This window comes from Choristoneura fumiferana, chromosome 27, assembly GCF_025370935.1.
Source record: "Choristoneura fumiferana chromosome 27, NRCan_CFum_1, whole genome shotgun sequence".
Lineage (NCBI taxonomy): Eukaryota > Metazoa > Arthropoda > Insecta > Lepidoptera > Tortricidae > Choristoneura > Choristoneura fumiferana.
In genome coordinates, this window is record NC_133498.1 from 4,557,728 (window position 1) to 4,576,635 (window position 18,908).

Genomic DNA, 18,908 nt, shown 5'->3' on the forward strand with positions numbered 1-18,908 from the left:
TAAGACAAGTTGTAATGCACTATTTAAGAAAACTAAGTTAATAAAGTGTATTTATTGTTAATTTAATTTATTTTTTTCTTTTAATGTTATCCCCTTAATCCCCCAATTTTTGTTTCTGGTCACACAGTGGATCGCTCTGATTGGTTGGCTACCAGCCAATGGGGATGCGGTGCGCGCGTACGAGGTGAGATAAGAGTTTGTAGAGAGGGCGGTAGTATCGCTTTAGAGCTGAAGCAGAGATGGTGTCTACGTCGATTGTTTCTTTTAGTATTTGCCGCCAATGCTGCGAATGACCTCTGGACATGAAGTCTCTGCAATAAAAAAAAGCTAGAGTAGCAAGGGTTATTCAGTAAATATGAACAAACTAGGCACTTACTCGGAAAAAAGCGTAAGTACGTTGAGTACAGCAATTATTTTAAAGAAAGAAAGGGATAGGAGTATTTGTTCATAACATTTACAAGTGTTCCGAAAGCAAAAACAGAAACAAATTAACGATTTTGTATGTTTTACGTCAATAGGCAATATTCGCGTTTATGATGGTGGCATTTTTTTTTTAGTAAACGCTTCTGTAAAATAATAATACTCTTACATGCTTTATATAAAATGTTAAAGGTTGACATCTCACTCGAATCTAGGGGATACTACTAAAGGCATGCAAACATTTTTTTCATTAAAGGATATAGAAGTACGACCATCAATTTTAATTTTGTAAGTACCTTATTTTAATGGAACGTGACCCTTGGGTCAGGCAGAACTCTGGGCGGGGATCGTGTTTGTTAAAATTTGTTATGTTGTTTGTTTGTGTATTTTATAAAGTTTGACGAGGCTTGTTGCGGATGTATCAATGTGTTATTTCTTTTTTTTTGCACTGATTTGATGAAGCATGTGGCTGAATATTTTTATGTTGTTAATTATTCTTCCTTTTTTATGTAAACTTTACATTTTCCAATTAAAAAAAAGTCATATTGTTATTTGTTATTTAACCAAATACAAATGTGACACAAACGGACCTCACGAGACTCCCGTCAACTAGCGTATCAAAGGAACCCTCATTCATATACAGAAGAAATACGTTACTTCAAAAGTTTCCCAGCAGATCTGGAACCGTAGATGTCACATCTGTTCATGGTTATGGTCTCAGGCAGCTCTTCTTGGACTCCTAGACGGCCAAAGACTGAGGCTTTGCAGAGGTTCTCGAACAGTTGATGCTGGAGGAAACTACTCAGGAAATACCTGGAACAAATTGACTGAATATGCATATGTGAGGGGATACCTTTGGGGGAGGTCTTTTTTTTTCACCGGCTGTCTTCTTACTCTCCACGCCGAAACACAACAGTGCAAGCATTGCTGCTTCACGGCAGGATTAGCGAGCAAGATGGTGGTAGCAATAATCCGGGCGGACTTTGCACAAGGTTCTTCCACCTGGCATTTTTCTGAAATTCTAAACTGTTCAGGATATGTTTCAGGACTATCCTCTAGAACCCTATAGTTCAGGTGAGGTTTGTTTTATAACAATCTTTAAATACTTGCAGGTTCAAAAAAATCGTTCGTCCGAATGAAAAAGTTGGGACGTGAAATAATTTGAAAAACATACTCGTATTTTCGGGCAAAAAATTGTGAATCGTATGTAAGAGCATTTACATTGGCTGAACAGCTTGTCTTTCGAAAATTTAAGTAGTCCTTCCTTTCTCTAAAGTAGTATAAAAAGCATGCGGGTTGACCCTAGTACGAAATCCGTCTGGATCGCAATTATCATCTTAGTCGCTAATCTTTCTCTATTAATACGAGTACATATCAAGAGAACGTTTCCAATGTGAAGCGAAGCGACGACGAACCGAATCGCCATCAGTTGACACCATGACTTACTGATTTTGTACATGACTGCTCCATTATTCCCCAATTCAAACGATTATTAGTTTTTATTAATTTTCAGATTGCTCTCGGATGATCGGCTGGCAATTGTTGAACCAGCAGGGCTACTACGAAACTCGAAGTTCGTGTCGTACCGTCCCTCTCGCTCTCGTGTTATACAGTATAAGTGTCAGAGGGACCGCACGACACGAACTTCGAGTTTCGAGTTTCGTAGTAGCCCTGCAGGAACTAAATATGAATCACTTCATCTTCATATGTACTACTCTCTATCTGTTATTTTATTTTTATGCCGTTAAGTATAATAAAGTGTTTACTTACTTACCTTATGAAAGGAGTATTATCTGGGACATGATACTTCGCGCCAGCATCAAAATTATCTTCATCCCTCGATTCTGGAGGAGCTATTCCTTGTAGCTGTATAGTTAAATCCCAAAATTCCTCGTTCAATCTTTTACCTAATCCACCCTCAAAATACTTCCATCTGTATTCGTCAATGATAAGTGCAAATGGTATCTGTGGTATTTTATTTAGAGCTTGTTTCAGAAGTAGAATATCATCCGAAGTTACAAGTTTATTCAAAGTTGGTTTATCGTCTCTTGTTTTTGATGTATCTTCTTTAAACGATTTTGCATTTGACATGTAATTGGTATTATCAATGGATTGTACATCTTTTTTTTCATTATTAACTTCATCTTTGCCTTCGTCCAGTAATTCTTCGATTTCTTCAACAGTCGGATATGTAAAGAGTACAGAGTCATTGATTAAACCTAATCGATGCAAGTGCTGAGGTGTCATTACACCGTACATGATGGTGTCACCTATTGTTTCGTGAAGAGCTGAATTTGCTTGCTGTAATGTGTACAAATATTAAATAAGAAAAATAAACAAATGAAAAGAAATAATATACAGAATGACTAGTGAAGAAAAATATTACACGGAAACCTATGTTGCGTTTTAAAAATCAATCTTTCAAAATCGATTACTCTAATTTTACTTTGTGAATTTTTGAAATTGTATTTAAATAATGATTTATAACTGTAAATTGTTACATAATTATCCATAAAATCACAATTTAACTAGTTTAGCAATTTAAGAAGTATTTATTTCCAAAAAATAATAAATAAATTGCACTGCCAAAAAAAAATCTAAATTATTTACCCTAAATATGCCAGGCTGTTTTTCATACGCCATATAATATTGGATGTGCCCCATTTCATGATGCAGCACATACAAGTCCTCAGCTGATACCCCGGAGCAATACAATAGCCTAAAACAATACAATACAATTAGGTACTCTACACAAAATATTGAGTATATTACGTTTAGTGATTTAAAAGTCCAAATGAACAACCAATAAAAAACTGGTAAATTCAATTTAAGACGACGTCGGTAGTTCCGTATCTGTAGGGCTACTACGAAATTCGATAAAATCGTTGTTCGTGTCGTTCCGTCCCTAGGACGCTCTGACGGGTTTGTAAATCGGCTTGATGTGAAATACTTTTGCAAGGGACCAATGACTCTCCTCGAGTTGTTGTTACTTATGGGCGGTGGTGATAATTTCCCATCAGATGACCCGCATGCTCATTTGCATCCCTCTAATAATAATAAAAAAAATAGGTAAGCACTTTTATTTTCAGTTGAACTTTTAAGCGTGTAAAAACTAATTCCCAAAAATTACAAAACAATGCTTGAACAATAAAATACTTCAAATGTCAAAAACGTGTTAAAAACAACACAATTTATAAGTGCGAATTTTTTAAATTAATTAACTGGCAATACCTGAAGTCGCCATCTTTAAACATGTCCGCCGCGGTGCCGTGACAGCGTGTGTCAGGTGTTTCGCGCTCAAACACGGATTCTCGCCAAAATGCAGCTGTCATGGCGGGCAGGCCCAGAGATTGATAGAAGTCTTCTGCGTGTTTCACCTAGATTGTTATAGAGGTACATAGGTTAAGTCATATATATATTTAAAATAGGCGAAAAACTTCACCAAACGCCCTCTTTGATTGATAATTAGTAACGTGTCTGCATGAACAAGTTTACAGACCAAATTAGGAAAAAGTACAACACCTACATCTTAATCGCAAAACCTTATACCAATATCTCACCTGATTAAAAGTTCAAATGAAGCCACAGGTGTAGATTATCTCACTGAGATACTAAGATACGAGTAGATTTTAGGTAGGTACTTACCAATTTAAGTGCAGTCCAATTAGAGCTTTTTAAGCTTTTGTCTAAATCAACGGTTTGCGGGAGAATAAGATCCGCTATTGAATCCCAATTTTGAGCCCACAAGTTTCCTGTAATACGAAAACGGTATCTATTTATTTAAGTAATAGGTACCTAAAGATCATGATTTAAAAAGTTTATAAATTTAAGATTAGCTTTGACATGGTTTGTATATTAAGTACCTATTTTACCCTTATTTATTGTTTCGCCTATGATTTCTTTGTCAGGTATAAACTTTTTCATTTTTATATTTTCACATTAACATCATTACTCTCCTAGACCAAAACAAACCGAATTCCAAAACAGTGTTTTTAATTTCTATGAACATTATTTAAACAATATACAGACGAAAATAGACCCCTTCTTTTTCGGAAGGGTTTGAAAGTATTCCTTCTAGTTAATAATCTAAGGTAGGCAGAAAAAGAAAATACCAAGTAAATGAGCAGGTATTGGCCCTAGTTCAGGAACGATGTCTCCATAGGCCTTCCTTAGAAAGAACCTCACAACTCCATGAAGGAGGGAGTACAGAGGCTTAATGTCGTAGTACAGTTTTCTACAGAGTACCCGAAGGTCCGGAATCTCGAGCTCGTCCCGCCAGGCAGCGCCGACGTCTTTGTACCCTTTAAGAAAGAAGAAAGAAAAACATTTATTGCTCCGAAAAGAAAATCATATTACGCATGATCAATTAAGGTAAACTTACGAGTGCTCGTCGCTGTAACACAAACCCCCCCCCCCCCCAAGCCCTCCCCCCAGTGGCGTAGCTAGGCGTGGGCGGAGTCCTTCTCCCGGCTAGTCTTCAGAGTGACACAACCGTACACCATGCTACCAGTTGTTAGACTATTTATTTATTTATTTTGAAGATGAGCTCTGGTTGAGTTCGAAACGCGTCAGTGTAGTGTGGTGGTGGTGATAGATGGGTTTGTGTGATTTGTGTGTGTTCTTACAGTCTGGAGGTGGAGGAACTGCATGAACACGCATATTTTGCATAAGCTTAGCTATCTTAAGGTCGCGGGTGAGCAAGGAAAATATTTTAGTTCATTGATATGGACCTCCGCAAAGTAACGCCTGATTCAATAAATTAGCCAAATTGTGAGTTTAAAAATATTATATTCTATGCTATCGAGTAGGGTATCAAATGAAAGCTAATAATATTAGCCCATTCTAAATATATATGGGTAAATAATGGTTTTAGTCTACCATTTTCACAGAAATATCAAAAAAGTATGAAATAAAACAATAAATTTAAAAAATCTAAAACCCAACTGCCTTAAAATAATTAGGTACTTACTAAGAATTTTTGAGCTGGTCACGATTTGAATGGAAATTAACAGAGTTCTAGGCTAGAATTGTTTTTTCTTTTTTGTATTTTTTAAGGCCGTTGGATTTTTGATTTTTTAAATTTATTATTTTAACATGTTATTAATACGAAAATTAATGAAAATCAATTCATCAAATTACCTACCGTTCCTTCTAGCAGCTTTGTTTTCAACCTTAACCAATCTTCTATAAGGCCCCCTCATTGGTTTCCCCACTTTGTCCCTCCACGTTAACCACAACCACCTCAGAACCTTTTCGTTTCTCGAAAATTTCATCATCTCCTCAAAAGCTGATTCTCCTTTCAAACATATAGAGGGCTCCATCGCCGTCTCTTTCGATGCCAACTTAGCGGCAGTCAGAATGGTTTCATTTGTTTTTGTTTTTAAAACTCGGTTGACGGTTGAAATGTATTCCAAGATGGCGTCTTCGACATCTGTCATGTCATACTGCGTGGTTTTTTCGTAAGGTATACATATTTCTGCGTATTCATAAATTGATTGTAGCTCTTGATAAAGGGCGCTGGTTCTTCTAAAAGTATAAAAAAATGTTAAGTAATGCATTTTTTGTACAAAACGGGCAAACGAGCATGCGAGTTACCTGATGGGAAGCAATCATCGCTACCCATGGACACTCGTAACACAAGGGGTAACAATATGGAAGCATTTAACTATCGGATACGGATATCCTAATCGTTAAAGAATTAGACTGAACTACGAAACTTTAGGTCCCGGGTGCGATTGCTGATCGGGACAAATATTAAGAACGATACGAATAAAAAGTTGCCGTATAAATTATTGTGCTTTGAATAATCACAGTGACACTGGCACATTCACTGTGGTCGCATGTCAGTTCCAACCGAAGTAACTGGAGGTCTATAGGGGAGGTCCACATCCAACCAGTGGACGTCCTATGGCTGATATGATGGTGATGATGATGAATGAATCTCAAAATATAAACTAAATACCACCAAAAAAAATACAAGCAGCAACATTCACGAAGAATTTTGAAATTTAAGTTTTTTCATATAAGGGGCAAACAAGAATGCGGGTCACCTGATGGAAAGCTACCACCGCCGCCCATGGACACCTGTCAACAGAGAGGTATCACAGGTGCGTTGCCGGCCCTTTGAGAGACTGATAGGCTCGTTTTTTAAAGATCCCTAACTTTTGCAAGATAGCCGCATTAGTTCTGTTTTTGCCACGTACGTAATGATCTTAGGGCCTACTCTAGCTGGCGCGGGTGCGGATACAACTCACTAGATCCAGTACAGAACAGTCGCACAAGGGAAATGAAAAAAAAAATTACCTTGCCTCTTCAAACGTCAACCTCGGCTCTCGGCACATTAAATAAGTCATACGCCTTTCAGTGCTATTTAACAAATGACGGCTCTCCAATGCTGCCAACCTGCTGCAGGCATTCTCCTCCCAGAAAATCCGTTCTTTCTGGTAGTTGGCAGCTCTACTCGGGAGCTCGATGTTGCCAGGATCAATAGAAGATTGCCACGCTATTTCGGCAGCGATAGCGTTGAAGCTTGTTGTGACGTCATTCACTTTTTCTACTAAGGTTGGTATGTCGGTTTGACAAGAGGCCGTAGCTATGGTTGTCAAGAAGAGCAGGAGCATCATTTTGTTTATTCTGGCTGCATACTGTCCCTGGTTAAGGTGAAGGTAAAGTAAGTTTTGTTATCCTACTAATATAATATTATAAATACGAAAGTTTGTGTGTGTGTGTGTGTGTGTGTGTGTGTGTGTGTGTGTGTGTGTGTGTATTACTCCTTCATGCTACAACGGCTAAACGGTTTTGGATGAAAGTTGTCCTGTTGGTAGCTGTATATCTGGAAATAGGTTACTTTTTAGAGGGGGTACGGCCTTATATTTTGCAAATGGACCCGTAAGCCAAAATATTATCATATTACCAACCTTACAATATTTTTAAAAGACTATTACTACGATATTCCACACTACGTGTCGAGGGGAATTAAAAATAAATAAAAGGTACCGTAAACTGCTTCAACTTTGCCCTTTGGCCCTAACATTGCTTGATTCGATTTAGAGTCGATAACTTAGCACCAATATACCTAGGTTTCGAAACTTTTATCCCCGTAATAAAATTCCCGTACAGATAAAAGTTTAAAACCTATACGAGTGCTAAGTTATCGACTCTAAATCACATCAGGCAATGTTGGGGCCAGAGGGCAAAGTTGAAGCATTTTACGGTAGGTATAAATTACATGCGCGTTTATTCTCGCGCGTGTAAACGAAACCTAAAGCATCGGCTTAACATTTCAAAGCCTTTAAAAATAGCTTTTCTTATTTTCTTGATCCCGTTCTAATAAAATGGTATTAAATTCCGTCGTTAGAGATGAGGAAAACAATATGGAATAGATGATCCAGAGAAACAATCATTTATAAGCAGGATCTGAGTTTTAATCCAGATAAAAATGAAACTTATTTTGTTGCCATGAAGTTTACTGAGCATTTGTGAAGGTACATAATAATGTTTTAAACTTTTGTGATATTCAGTCAACAATTTTTCATAATGCCGGCGCCAGATAATAGCTTGTTTGAACACTTGTTTGATTGCTATGTGTATGTGTGGCACGAGACTTTAAATATGTGTTCAAAGTTTGAACGAAGATTTACACTTTGCCATGCGGTATCGGTTTTTGCGCATATTAAAGCGTTCAAAGTCCAATGTGTTCAAATGTTTGCGTAGTCTGCCTGCCACGCTCAAGCTTTGCAAAGTTTTCAAAGAAGTGTGCAAATCTTTGAAGCTATGTCTGGCGTCCGCATTAACATAGCTTCAGCTGTCTTTCAGATATTTGTGGTATACATGGAACGTTAAAAGCCGTGGTGGCCTAGTGGTTTGACCTATCGCCTCTCAAGCAGAGGGTCGTGGGTTCAAACCCCGGCTCGCACCTCTGAGTTTTTCGAAATTCATGTGCGGAATGACATTTGAAATTTACCACGAGCTTTGCGGTGAAGGAAAACATCGTGAGGAAACCTGCACAAACCTGCGAAGCAATTCAATGGTGTGTGTGAAGTTCCCAATCCGCACTGGGCCCGCGTGGGAACTATGGCCCAAGCCCTCTTGTCTCTTGTTCTGAGAGGAGGCCTGTGCCCAGCAGTGGGACGTATATAGGCTGGGATGATGATGATGATGATGATGACATGGAACGTTGAGGGTAGATTTAATATTGTTACATTGTAAGGTAGATGAATAAATCAGATGTGCCGTTGGCCGAGCGCTTTCTTCGCATCGCTCCATTAATTATTCCATAAATATATAATAATTAATTGAATTTTGAAATTCAAATGTCAGGGGTTATTCAACTTTTCTCATCTCGGTCTATCCATTAAATTTCTTTACCTGCACAGGTTTCCTCGCGATGTTTTCCTTCACCGTTTTATTTTCTAAGTTACGCTATTTTAGCTTAATTCCTACGGGACCCTATCTCGAAAGCTTTATAAGTCCCGCAATCTTATCAGGACGAGTGCCCAGTGATTCCTGATAGCTGTTAACAGCGTTCATTAAATGTGTCCGCTATCTAGTTCCGTCCTGTTATGGAAATGTGAACTGATTACAATGATTAGCAAATGGCGATTTGTGACGTCATCATCGAAGAAAAATATTGATTTAGCAAAGAGCAGTACAGTGCCCTTAGTGTAAGTTATCGGTACAAAATACGTCTCGATCGCGTTGGCGTTAAAATCTCAATTTGTGTGGAAGCACGAACATCGCAAACGTTCCGCTAGAGGCGCTGTTCGTGTTTGCATACAAATTGAGATTTTAACGCGAACGCGATCGAGACGTATTTTGTACCGAAAACTTACACTAAGGGCACAGAAAACAGTAACTTACAATCTAATCCTACTTATCTACTTATATTATAAATGCGTCAGTTTATGGGTACAGTCGATGCACAAGATATATTTACAATTGAGAGTTCCAAGAACATCTTTACATTTATATAAGTTTATATAAGACAAATACTTGCTACGCAGCATGTGACAATTTCATCTTTTCACTTAATGCTTCATAGTTAAGATTGGTTTTTTGGAATCTTTTTTTGTATTTTTTATTTAAATTCCAAATTTTTACTTTTACGGTCATCCCGTAAAACCGAAATTGAAAATACAAACTGAAATATAGATGCACAGAAAAAACAGAAAAATAAGACCATCACTGGGAATCGAACCCAGGTCCTCGGTAATCCGTACCGCGTGCTATACCGCTACACCACTGATGGTCAACGGTACCGACACGAATTTCCCTATGCACCTCATATCTCAGCTTGTGTTTCTTACTTAGTCACTTAAGCAGCGACGCTAGCGACATCTATGCCGTAAGCCCTCAAACTTTTTCGGCATTCCTTTGGAACTAACCGCTCACCCGGACAAGAGATAGCGTTTCTAAGCTTCATAGTTATGTTTGCAACCTTTCTTCCAAATACCGGTGCTTCACATGTGGTCAAATATGTGTTCAAACATTTATGTGTGGCGCCGGCATTACAAAAAACGGCGAAACGCTGCTACTGATAAATACTAGGGATGGGCCGAATATTCGTTTTATATTCGGTATTCGGCATATTCGGCAGTTTTACCGAATATTCGTATACGGCCGAATATTCGGTTAAATCACCGAATCTTCGGCAAAGTGGTACTTCTCAAACTTTTTACTGTATTGAGCCATGTATGAGTTGAGTGTTAAATAACGTGTTATTTAATGAGGCACAGTAAGGTTTTATGTTTTTGTTGACACTGTAACTTAATTTCCAATAACAGCAGATACAAAAGATTGTTATTAATTAAAAACAAAAATAAAAAAAAAGAATAAAAAAAAATGAAAGTATGTAGCTGTTTGAGAATAAGCTACAGTGACTTCTTTATATATATATAAAAGAAGAAACTGACTGACTGACTGACTGACTGACTGACTTATAGATCAACGCACAGCCCAAACCGCTGGGTCTAGAAACTTGAAATTTGGAATATATGTTCTTTAATAGGTGTAGACGCGCACTAAGAAAGGATTTTTCGAAATTCCCACGGGATAGGGAATAAATGGGATTTATATTTTCACTTCAAAATGGCCCTATTTGCGTAACTATAATTATTAGAAACTTCAAATTTGGCATGCAAGTAGGTAATACTAACAGCTAAAAACTGTTTTCAGGATTTCACGAAATTCCCACGGGATAGTGAATAAATGGGATTTGTATTTTCACTTTCAATTATTGACCCTTTTACCGTAACTATAATTATTAGAGACTTCGAATTTGGTAAACAAGTAGGTAATACTAACAGCTAAAAACTATTTTCAGGATTTATCAAAATTCCCACGGGATAGGGAATAAAATGGGATTTATATTTTCACTTCAAAATGGCCCTATTTGCGTAACTATAATTATTAGAAACTTCAAATTTGGCATGCAGGTAGGTAAAAACTGTTTCAAAGATTTTCCGAATATCCCACGGGATAAAACGAATAAAGAGGATTTTATATACTTACCAACTGAATCAGAAAACGCATAAGCTAAACCAATAAAACTGGGGACTGGAGATTTGGCAAACTGATGTAAATCTGGTAACAATATTTAGCAGTGACATCCTACTCATTCTGGTGAGGATCGTCTCCGTAGAAGGGAACTCCTCAAAAGTTGATGGCACACGCAAAAGACTTTACATGATTGTTAAATTTCAATGACAATGCGTTTATATGATATACACCGCCTGATGCTGCAGCCAGGGTTGGCTGCTGATGACGGAACTCCTCAAGGGCTGATAGCATAGATACGAAATTTTACATGTACGTTCAACGAGCTGACACAATTACTTTGCTCACCCGCGATCTTTATGATAGCTACTTTTGTGCCCATGCAATGTGTGTTCATGCAGTTCCTCCACCTCCACACTGTAAGAACACACAAATCCATCTATCACTACCACCACTTTACACTGACGCGTTTCGAACTCAACCAGAGCTCATCTTCAGAGCAACACAACCGTTCAGCATGCTACGGTGTGAAATTTGGCATAGATGGACCTAAAGTAATGCAGAGGTGCATTAGGGCAAAGATTAGAGAAATAGAAAGAATAGGAAAATATCTCAACTTTGTTTTTTTCTTTGTTTGTTGGGGGTCATCTCTGAAACTATTGAGCTGATTTAAATAATTCTTTTATCAATAGAAAGATACACTATCCCTGATTGACATTAGACTACTTACTTTAAAAAAAATTGCAAACTTTCCGCAGAATAAAAATAAGTTTCAATTTTGAGGCACATTTTCAAAATTATTTCAATAATAGAAAGCTACAATGTGTCTCCAATCGACAATTAAGAATATTAAAATAGACCATAACAGTAATTCATGTCCCGCGGGAACTTTACAATTTCTCGGGATATAATCCTATATCGTGTATGAAGTCGCGGGCAAAACAAACGCGTAGCATGTACATACTTAACGTTTTCTAAAATTCTAACCCTGAATCAGCGAGGCAGGGTTTCAAAGTTGGTAAGAATCATAATTACTTAATTACGTATGCAGGTCGATTTTTGTATTACAAAATTTACACCATCTGTCTAAAAGAAAATCTGTCTGTATTTGTATATCCATATAATCCTCCGAAAATTAATCAAAACACGAAAAAGGATCGCAGAAAGTAAATGTATGTTATTCCAAATTTAACGCGAGCGAAGCCGCGGGCAAAAGCTAGTTTATAATAAAGTAGCGTTTACCCGCAGCTTTGCACGCGTAAATCATTAGATACAGCAGTTGAATTAAAATTCCGGGATTTTCTTAAATTCTCGTGGGAATTCCCTAAAATTACATCGTGGTTTTCATTGACGTTATATTAAAACAACCATACCTAATTTCATGACTCTACACCCAGCGGTTGTTATTTCAAGATTTTATCCCTATCCTGTGGGAATATCGGGATAAAAAGTAGGTACTTAATGTGTTATTCCAGATGTACAGCTATCTACATACCAAATTTCATGACTCTAAGCCCAGCTGTTATTATTTCGAGATTTTATCCCTATCCCGTCGGGATATTGAGATAAAAAGTACCCTATGTGTTATTTCAGATGTCCAGCTATCTACATACCAAATTTCAGACGTGCAGCAATATACCAAATTTCATGACTCTAAGCCCAGCGGTTCTTATTTCAAAATTTTATCCCTGTCCCCTAGGAATATCGGGCTAAAAAGTATCCTATGTTTTAATCCAGGTTAAAAACTAACTTTTTGCTAAATTTCATCCAAATCCGTCCAGCCGTTTCAGCGTGAAGAAGTAACAAACGTACTCACTCACTCACTCACTCACAAACTTCCACATTTATAATAATATATAATAGGATAAATATGTTAATATAATCAATCAGGGCCCAATTGCATAACAAATTAAAAGCTAATAGTATTAGCAATTTTGTAAATTGAAATTCACTAATACTATTTGCTTGTAATTTAGATGCAATTAGGGCCCGGTCTTTATTGTGTGAAATTAAACAAGTTTTTGGTTTTAATCCAGAGTTGTATGATTAAATTACAACATTTACGGGAGGGTACGGCTTCCCCCCGCGCGCTTTGCGTAAACAGGTTCAGACTTGTATTTTTTACGTAAAGGAATCAATCATGCCGAATATTCGTCTCGGTAAAAGTTTTACCGAACACTCGGCCGAATATTCGTATTCGGTGAAACTCTAATAAATACCTACAAAATTACGAGTGTAGAATGCCACTTATATTATAAATGCGAAAGTTTGTAAGTCTGTTTGTTTGTAACCATTTCAGGTCTAAACCGGAATACCGATTTGCAGGTGGTAGGACCTTGTGCAAGGTCCGCCCGGATTGCTACCACCATCTTGCTCGCTAATCCTGCCGTGAAATAGCAGTGCTTGCACTGTTGTGTTTCGGCGTGGAGAGTAAGACAGCCGGTGAAATTACTGGCACTTGAGGTATCCCATCTTAGACCTCTAGGTTGGCAACGCGTCTGCAATTCCCTGGTGTTGCAGATGTTTATGGGCGGTGGTGATCTCTTACCATCAGGAGACCCACTTGCTCGTTTGCCATCCAATCGAATAAAAAAAAAAAAAAAAAAAAAAAATCTTAGGCCTCTAGGTTGGCAACGGATCTGCAATCCCCCTGGTATTGCAGGTGTCTATGGGCGGTGGGGATCTCTTATACCATCTGGAGACCCACTTGCTCGTTGGCCATCAAGTCGAATAAAAAAAAAATTTAAACCGATTTAGATGAAGTTCGGAATACAGATAGTTTGAGTCCCGGGAAGGTCATAGGATGAAGTTTATCCCGGAAACTTAGACAGTTTACGCGGGATAGTGATAAACGATAATATTCTTCGCGGACGGAGTCGCGGGCAGCAGCTAGTTTTAAAAAAGTTTTAAATAATGTAGATTGGATTAGCTTTTTTTTTTACTCGACTGGATGGCAAACGAGCAAGTGGGTCTCCTGATGGTAAGAGATCACCACCGCCATAAACATCTGCAACACCAGGGGTATTGCAGATGCGTTGCCAACCTAGAGGCCTAAGATGGGATACCTCACGTGCCAGTAATTTCACCGGATGTCTTACTCTCCACGCCGAAACACAACAGTGCAAGCACTGCTGCTTCACGGCAGGATTAGCGAGCAAGATGGTGGTAGCAATCCGGGCGGACCTTGCACAAGGTCCTACCACCTGCAAAAGCCTTAGAAGTATCGTAAAATTAAGAGTGTTTTTTTTTACGATCTGGCGGGTTCGATTCTAGGTTGGACAGAGGATTATTCTGTTTTTTTAATGCAGTTTAAATTGTTTTTGAATTCAAAATGAAGTCTTCTTTCCGTAAAATATTGACGACAAAAAATATGTGGCAGTGGAATTAAAAAAAAATGTGTTGTAACAATATGGTTTTGAAATGAAAGCTACTCGTATACTTTGACAAGTTCATATCATACGTGACACTTGGTGGAACCCTGTCACAGTCTCTGCTGTCCTTTACGAAGATTTTTTTATTAGGGCCAGTACAGACGGACCGCATTCCAACTGCAACGTAGCAGCCAACTGCCGACTGCCCATACATTTCAATTGCAGTCGAAGTTCAGTTGTGCCGACTACAATCGAAGTACAACGAAAAATGTATGGAAAGTCGGCAGTTGTGCGGTTACGTTGCAGTTGCAAAGCATTCCATCTGTACTGGCCCTTAGTGCGGCAAAGGCTGACGCCGACAGAGTTCTATCGATTGTCACGCACAAGCTTATCAAGATACGAGTACTTATTGATAGCGCATTCTAAATACATTATATAATTACTTTCAAGCTACTATTTTCCATTTTTCTTCAATTAATTAAAATTAACTCACAACTTCCTTAATTTAACACAGTCCGTCACTCACTTGTTGCACTCAACTCACTCGCACCCAAAGCACTGAATGCACTCAATAAAATCACCGCCAAATCACTGCCGATCGCTCGAGTTCAAATGCCGGACTGACAACAGCTAGCTAGAGTTATTCTATTCATCAGTTAGGTTACGGTGTGGCACAGTGGGGGCGGTACTATTTAGATTCGAGATAGGAGATAAAGTAAGAAATAGGAAAACTTTCGAGTTCAAATTAAAATGCATCGCTTTTAATAGTATTTATACTTACGGGAATCAAGAGTAACCCCTGTTTCACCACCCATTGATTAAATGTGATGCCGTCTCTGTTTGTTTTGTTCTAAAAGACGGAAGCAACTTCACATTTATCCGTGACTTAAAATTAATCAATGGGTCCAATCCTAAATATCAAACAAAAAAAATTTAAGCGTCGAAGTTTTTCAAAAATTTGAAATTTTAATCTTCAAATTTGTATAACAATATAACATAACCGTTGGGGAAGAAAAGTCCTCGAGTGGCAACCATGAACCGGAAGACGAAGCGTTGGCAAGCCTCCCACCAGGTGGACGGACGGCATCGTGAGAATTGCGGGAATCCGGTGGATGTAAGTGGCGAGTTGTCGTTCATTGTGGCGTTCTAACGGGGAGGCCTTTGTCCAGCAGTGGACTTCTTCCGGCTGATGAGGATGGTAATGATGATGATTTTGACTTTGACATTTGTGTGGAACACGGCCGCTCCGATGTGGTCGAAACGTCGAAATGATAATAATAATAATTCTTTATTTGCTTAGAATAATTAGGATTGTTTTTTTGGAATCTTTTTGTATTTTTTATTTCTATTCCAAATTTTTACTTTTACGGTCATCCCGTAAAACCACAAATTGAAAATACAAACTGAAATATAGTTCGATTCCCACTATATTTCAGTTTGTATTTTCAATTTAGGTTTTACGGGATGACCGTAAAAGTAAAAATTTGCAATTGCTGGACAGCAGTGGTGTAGCGGTATAGCACGTGGCACGGAATGCCGAGGACCTGGGTTCGATTCCCACTATATTTCAGTTTGTATTTTCAATTTAGGTTACAAAAGGATGTTACAAATTAATTAGAAGGTTTATTCTGCTAATTATGTATTTAAATAGGGACGCAGGCAGTTCTGTTAGGAACTAGTATCTCAGGATTTCTTACGTTTCTCGGGTAGGTACATTTGCCCCGCTGTGGTAAGCATCATCAGTCAAATATATGTGGTCTACCTCCCTAAAGTTGATAATTGTGTGCATTGCATGTCATAAAACAATAATGCCAATAGAAGTGTATGTCAACGTGAAAGTTCGACTTTAGCGACATATTAATTTGATAGGAACTTGTTTAAAAATTGATAGACCACTTTTGTGTTTTTTACCAAAAATACAAGCCTCTATTTAATTTTAAGTAATTTTAGAAATAATTAGTATTTTGTTGTGATTAAGTCCGAAATATATTCGTCCCGGTTGGTCGAAGCCCGGATGGCCAAGTGGTTAGGAACCTGACTACGAAGCTTGAGGTCCCGGGTTCGATTCCCGGCTGGGGCAGACATTAGTATGAATAATACGAATGTTTGTTCTCGGGTCTTGGATGTTTAATACGTATTTAAGTATGTATTTATCTATAATAATATAAGTATGTTTATCCGTTGCCTTGTATCCATAGTAGGTACAAGCTTTGCTTGGTTTGGGATTAGGTCAATTGGTGTCAAGTGTCCCATGATATTTATTTATTATTTTGTGGGGACTCTAGAGTAACTCTTTAGAAAAGGGCTAAGATGTTTAATAAAATGCATTACCAACTAATTACCCTACTAATTACCATTACCCTACCAAATTTCGATATTAATTATTAGTTTTAATTTTTATTTAGCTATTTTAAGTTACCTAGTTTTAGTTATTTTAATTTTATACTTAGTCCCTGTTTTTATACCTACTTTTATTGTTAAATAAAAACCTTATAATATACATTACCAACTTAATGTTATTTAGTATTTGATACATGATTGCATTATAACAGCACAAAATGCCATACCTAAACTGATTCCCCTTATTATTTTCCTTTTAATATCAATTAAAGTTCAATTCGTATTGGAATGACATGGTGCATACTAATTAGGAATTCCAAATCAGAGGAAAACAACGACAATACTATTATCGGAGAAGGTAAATAGGTATATTCGATTAAACTGAGAGTGCACGCAGTAGTGAGCAAAGTGATGAGTAATGACCTAGTCGGGACGGGACTGAAATAAAATAACGACATTAAAACCCATGCCTTTGCTAAAATTCAAAAAGATTGTTAAAACACACCTTCTGGAAATACAAAGGCAGGGATACCCCTAGGTAGGGCGGGCATAAGTGGATGCAAAACTACATAAACTATACAACTACTACATTAATGCCTATACTCATGCCTATAAACATCACAATTCACAAAAACAACACGACTCACGATCATACTACACGATTAACACAGAATATAGATAACACGCACAATACAGGATTTAGAGATAGGGATTCAGGATTTAAAATTGTCACAAACGGAAATATGTATTTTATGTGTTTAATATGGTTGCGGCCACCTTGCCAACAGGGCCGGGCTGAAAATCAGCGCTGAATTTATCTTCAGCATATGCTGAGACCGGTACCTATTGCCAAGGTTAGTTTTTAAGTTTTTGTTTTATTTATCTTCTTTTTTGTAATGTAACTAGCATGGCAATAAAGTTTTATTATTATTATTATTATTATTATTAAAAAAAAAATACAAACATTGGAACATAGAACCTCCTCCTTTTTTGAAGTCGGTTAATAAAGAAGACTGTTTCCTTTCCATCATTTCAAGGCAATTCCCTACTCGATCTGCACGCATGTATAATGCTAAATAAGGTAATTAATATTTATTCTTTAAAACTGCATCAGTGTAAAAAAATCCTGATTACCTGGATAAAGACCTTAAATTATGAAGAAACGGAAAGCACTTTTAAGATAATCCATACTATCCATACTATATATATATAAATATATATAATATTATATTAATGCGAAAGTAACTCTGTCTGTCTGTCTGTCTGTCTGTCTGTCTGTGTGTCTGTTACGCTTTCACGCCTAAACCGCTGAACCGATTTTGATGAAATTTGGTGCAGAGATAGAGTAGACCTTGGGAAAGAACATAGGCTACCTTTTATCGCGAAAAAGAGGCTTTAAAGGGTTGAAATAGGGGATGAAAGTTTATATGGTGGAAGTTCGTCGCTGTCAAAGATAAAACTATGAAACTTGGCATTTAGACATTTAATAAGAAATGTCTATATTTGTTTGAGCTTTTTTGAAAATTCGACCTGTGAGGGGATGAAATAGGGGATGAAAGTTTATGTGGAAGGTCGTCATTATCGAAGATAAATCGATGAATCTTTATTAAACTTGCCATTTCGGCACATGAAAAGAGATAAATAGATATTTTTTCGCACGTTTTTAAAATTCTTCGTGTGAGGGGGTGAAATAGGGGATGAAAGTTTATATGGAAGATCGTCATTGTCGAAGATAATTCGACGGTTCTTTATGAAATTTGGCATTTGGGCACGTGCTAAGAGATAAATACATATTTGTTCGCGCGTCTTTAACACTCTTCCTGTGAGGGGTGAAATAGGGGATGAAAATTTATATGGAAGATCGTCATTGTCGAAGATAAATCGATGGTTCTTTATGAAACTTGGCATTGGACTACTTATAAGAAATAAATAGATATTTTTTCGCGCGTTTTTAAAAATTCTTCCTGTGAGGGGGTGAAATAGGGGATGAAACTTTATATGGAAGATCGTCATTGTCGAAGATAATTCGACGGTTCTTTATGAAATTTGGCATTTGGGCACGTGCTAAGAGATAAATACATATTTGTTCGCGCGTCTTTAAAACTCTTCCTGTGAGGGGTGAAATAGGGGATGAAACTTTATATGGAAGATCGTCATTGTCGAAGATAAATCGATGGTTCTTTATGAAACTTGGCATTGGACTACTTATAAGAAATAAATAGATATTTGTTCAAGCGTTTTTGAAAATTTTACCTGCGAGGGGATGTTAGCAGAGGGGATGAT

The 18,908-nt window shown here is 37.5% G+C and overlaps 1 protein-coding gene across 2 annotated transcripts; it reads right to left on the reverse strand.

Annotated features, from left to right (window-relative positions):
* Nucleotides 1-21: 21 nt before the first annotated feature.
* Nucleotides 22-14,899, reverse strand: LOC141443315 (angiotensin-converting enzyme-like). 2 transcript variants are annotated; one of them, XM_074108551.1, is made up of 10 exons: nt 14,812-14,899; nt 6,724-7,070; nt 5,564-5,946; nt 4,533-4,721; nt 4,066-4,172; nt 3,652-3,797; nt 3,031-3,139; nt 2,195-2,721; nt 1,078-1,233; nt 22-311 (listed from the first exon to the last, which is right to left on the reverse strand). In XM_074108551.1, the coding sequence occupies exons 2-10, from the start codon at nt 7,041-7,043 to the stop codon at nt 149-151; spliced, it is 2,100 nt and encodes a 699-aa protein (XP_073964652.1). In that variant the 5' UTR covers nt 7,044-7,070; nt 14,812-14,899; the 3' UTR covers nt 22-148. The 2 variants fall into 2 exon arrangements, with proteins under 2 accessions (XP_073964652.1, XP_073964651.1); XM_074108550.1 differs by having other exon boundaries at nt 14,779-14,898.
* Nucleotides 14,900-18,908: the final 4,009 nt, after the last annotated feature.

Bases quoted from the DNA above. Each gene is read 5' to 3' on its own strand.
- LOC141443315 (XM_074108551.1), bottom strand. From the start codon at position 7,043: ATGATGCTCCTGCTCTTCTTGACAACCATAGCTACGGCCTCTTGTCAA. The intron at 3,798-4,065 runs GTAAGTACCTAC...ATAACAATCTAG, and splicing joins ATTGGACTGCACTTAAATTG to GTGAAACACGCAGAAGACTT. The intron at 312-1,077 runs GTAACGTATTTC...TTTTTATTGCAG, and splicing joins TCTGCTGGGAAACTTTTGAA to AGACTTCATGTCCAGAGGTC.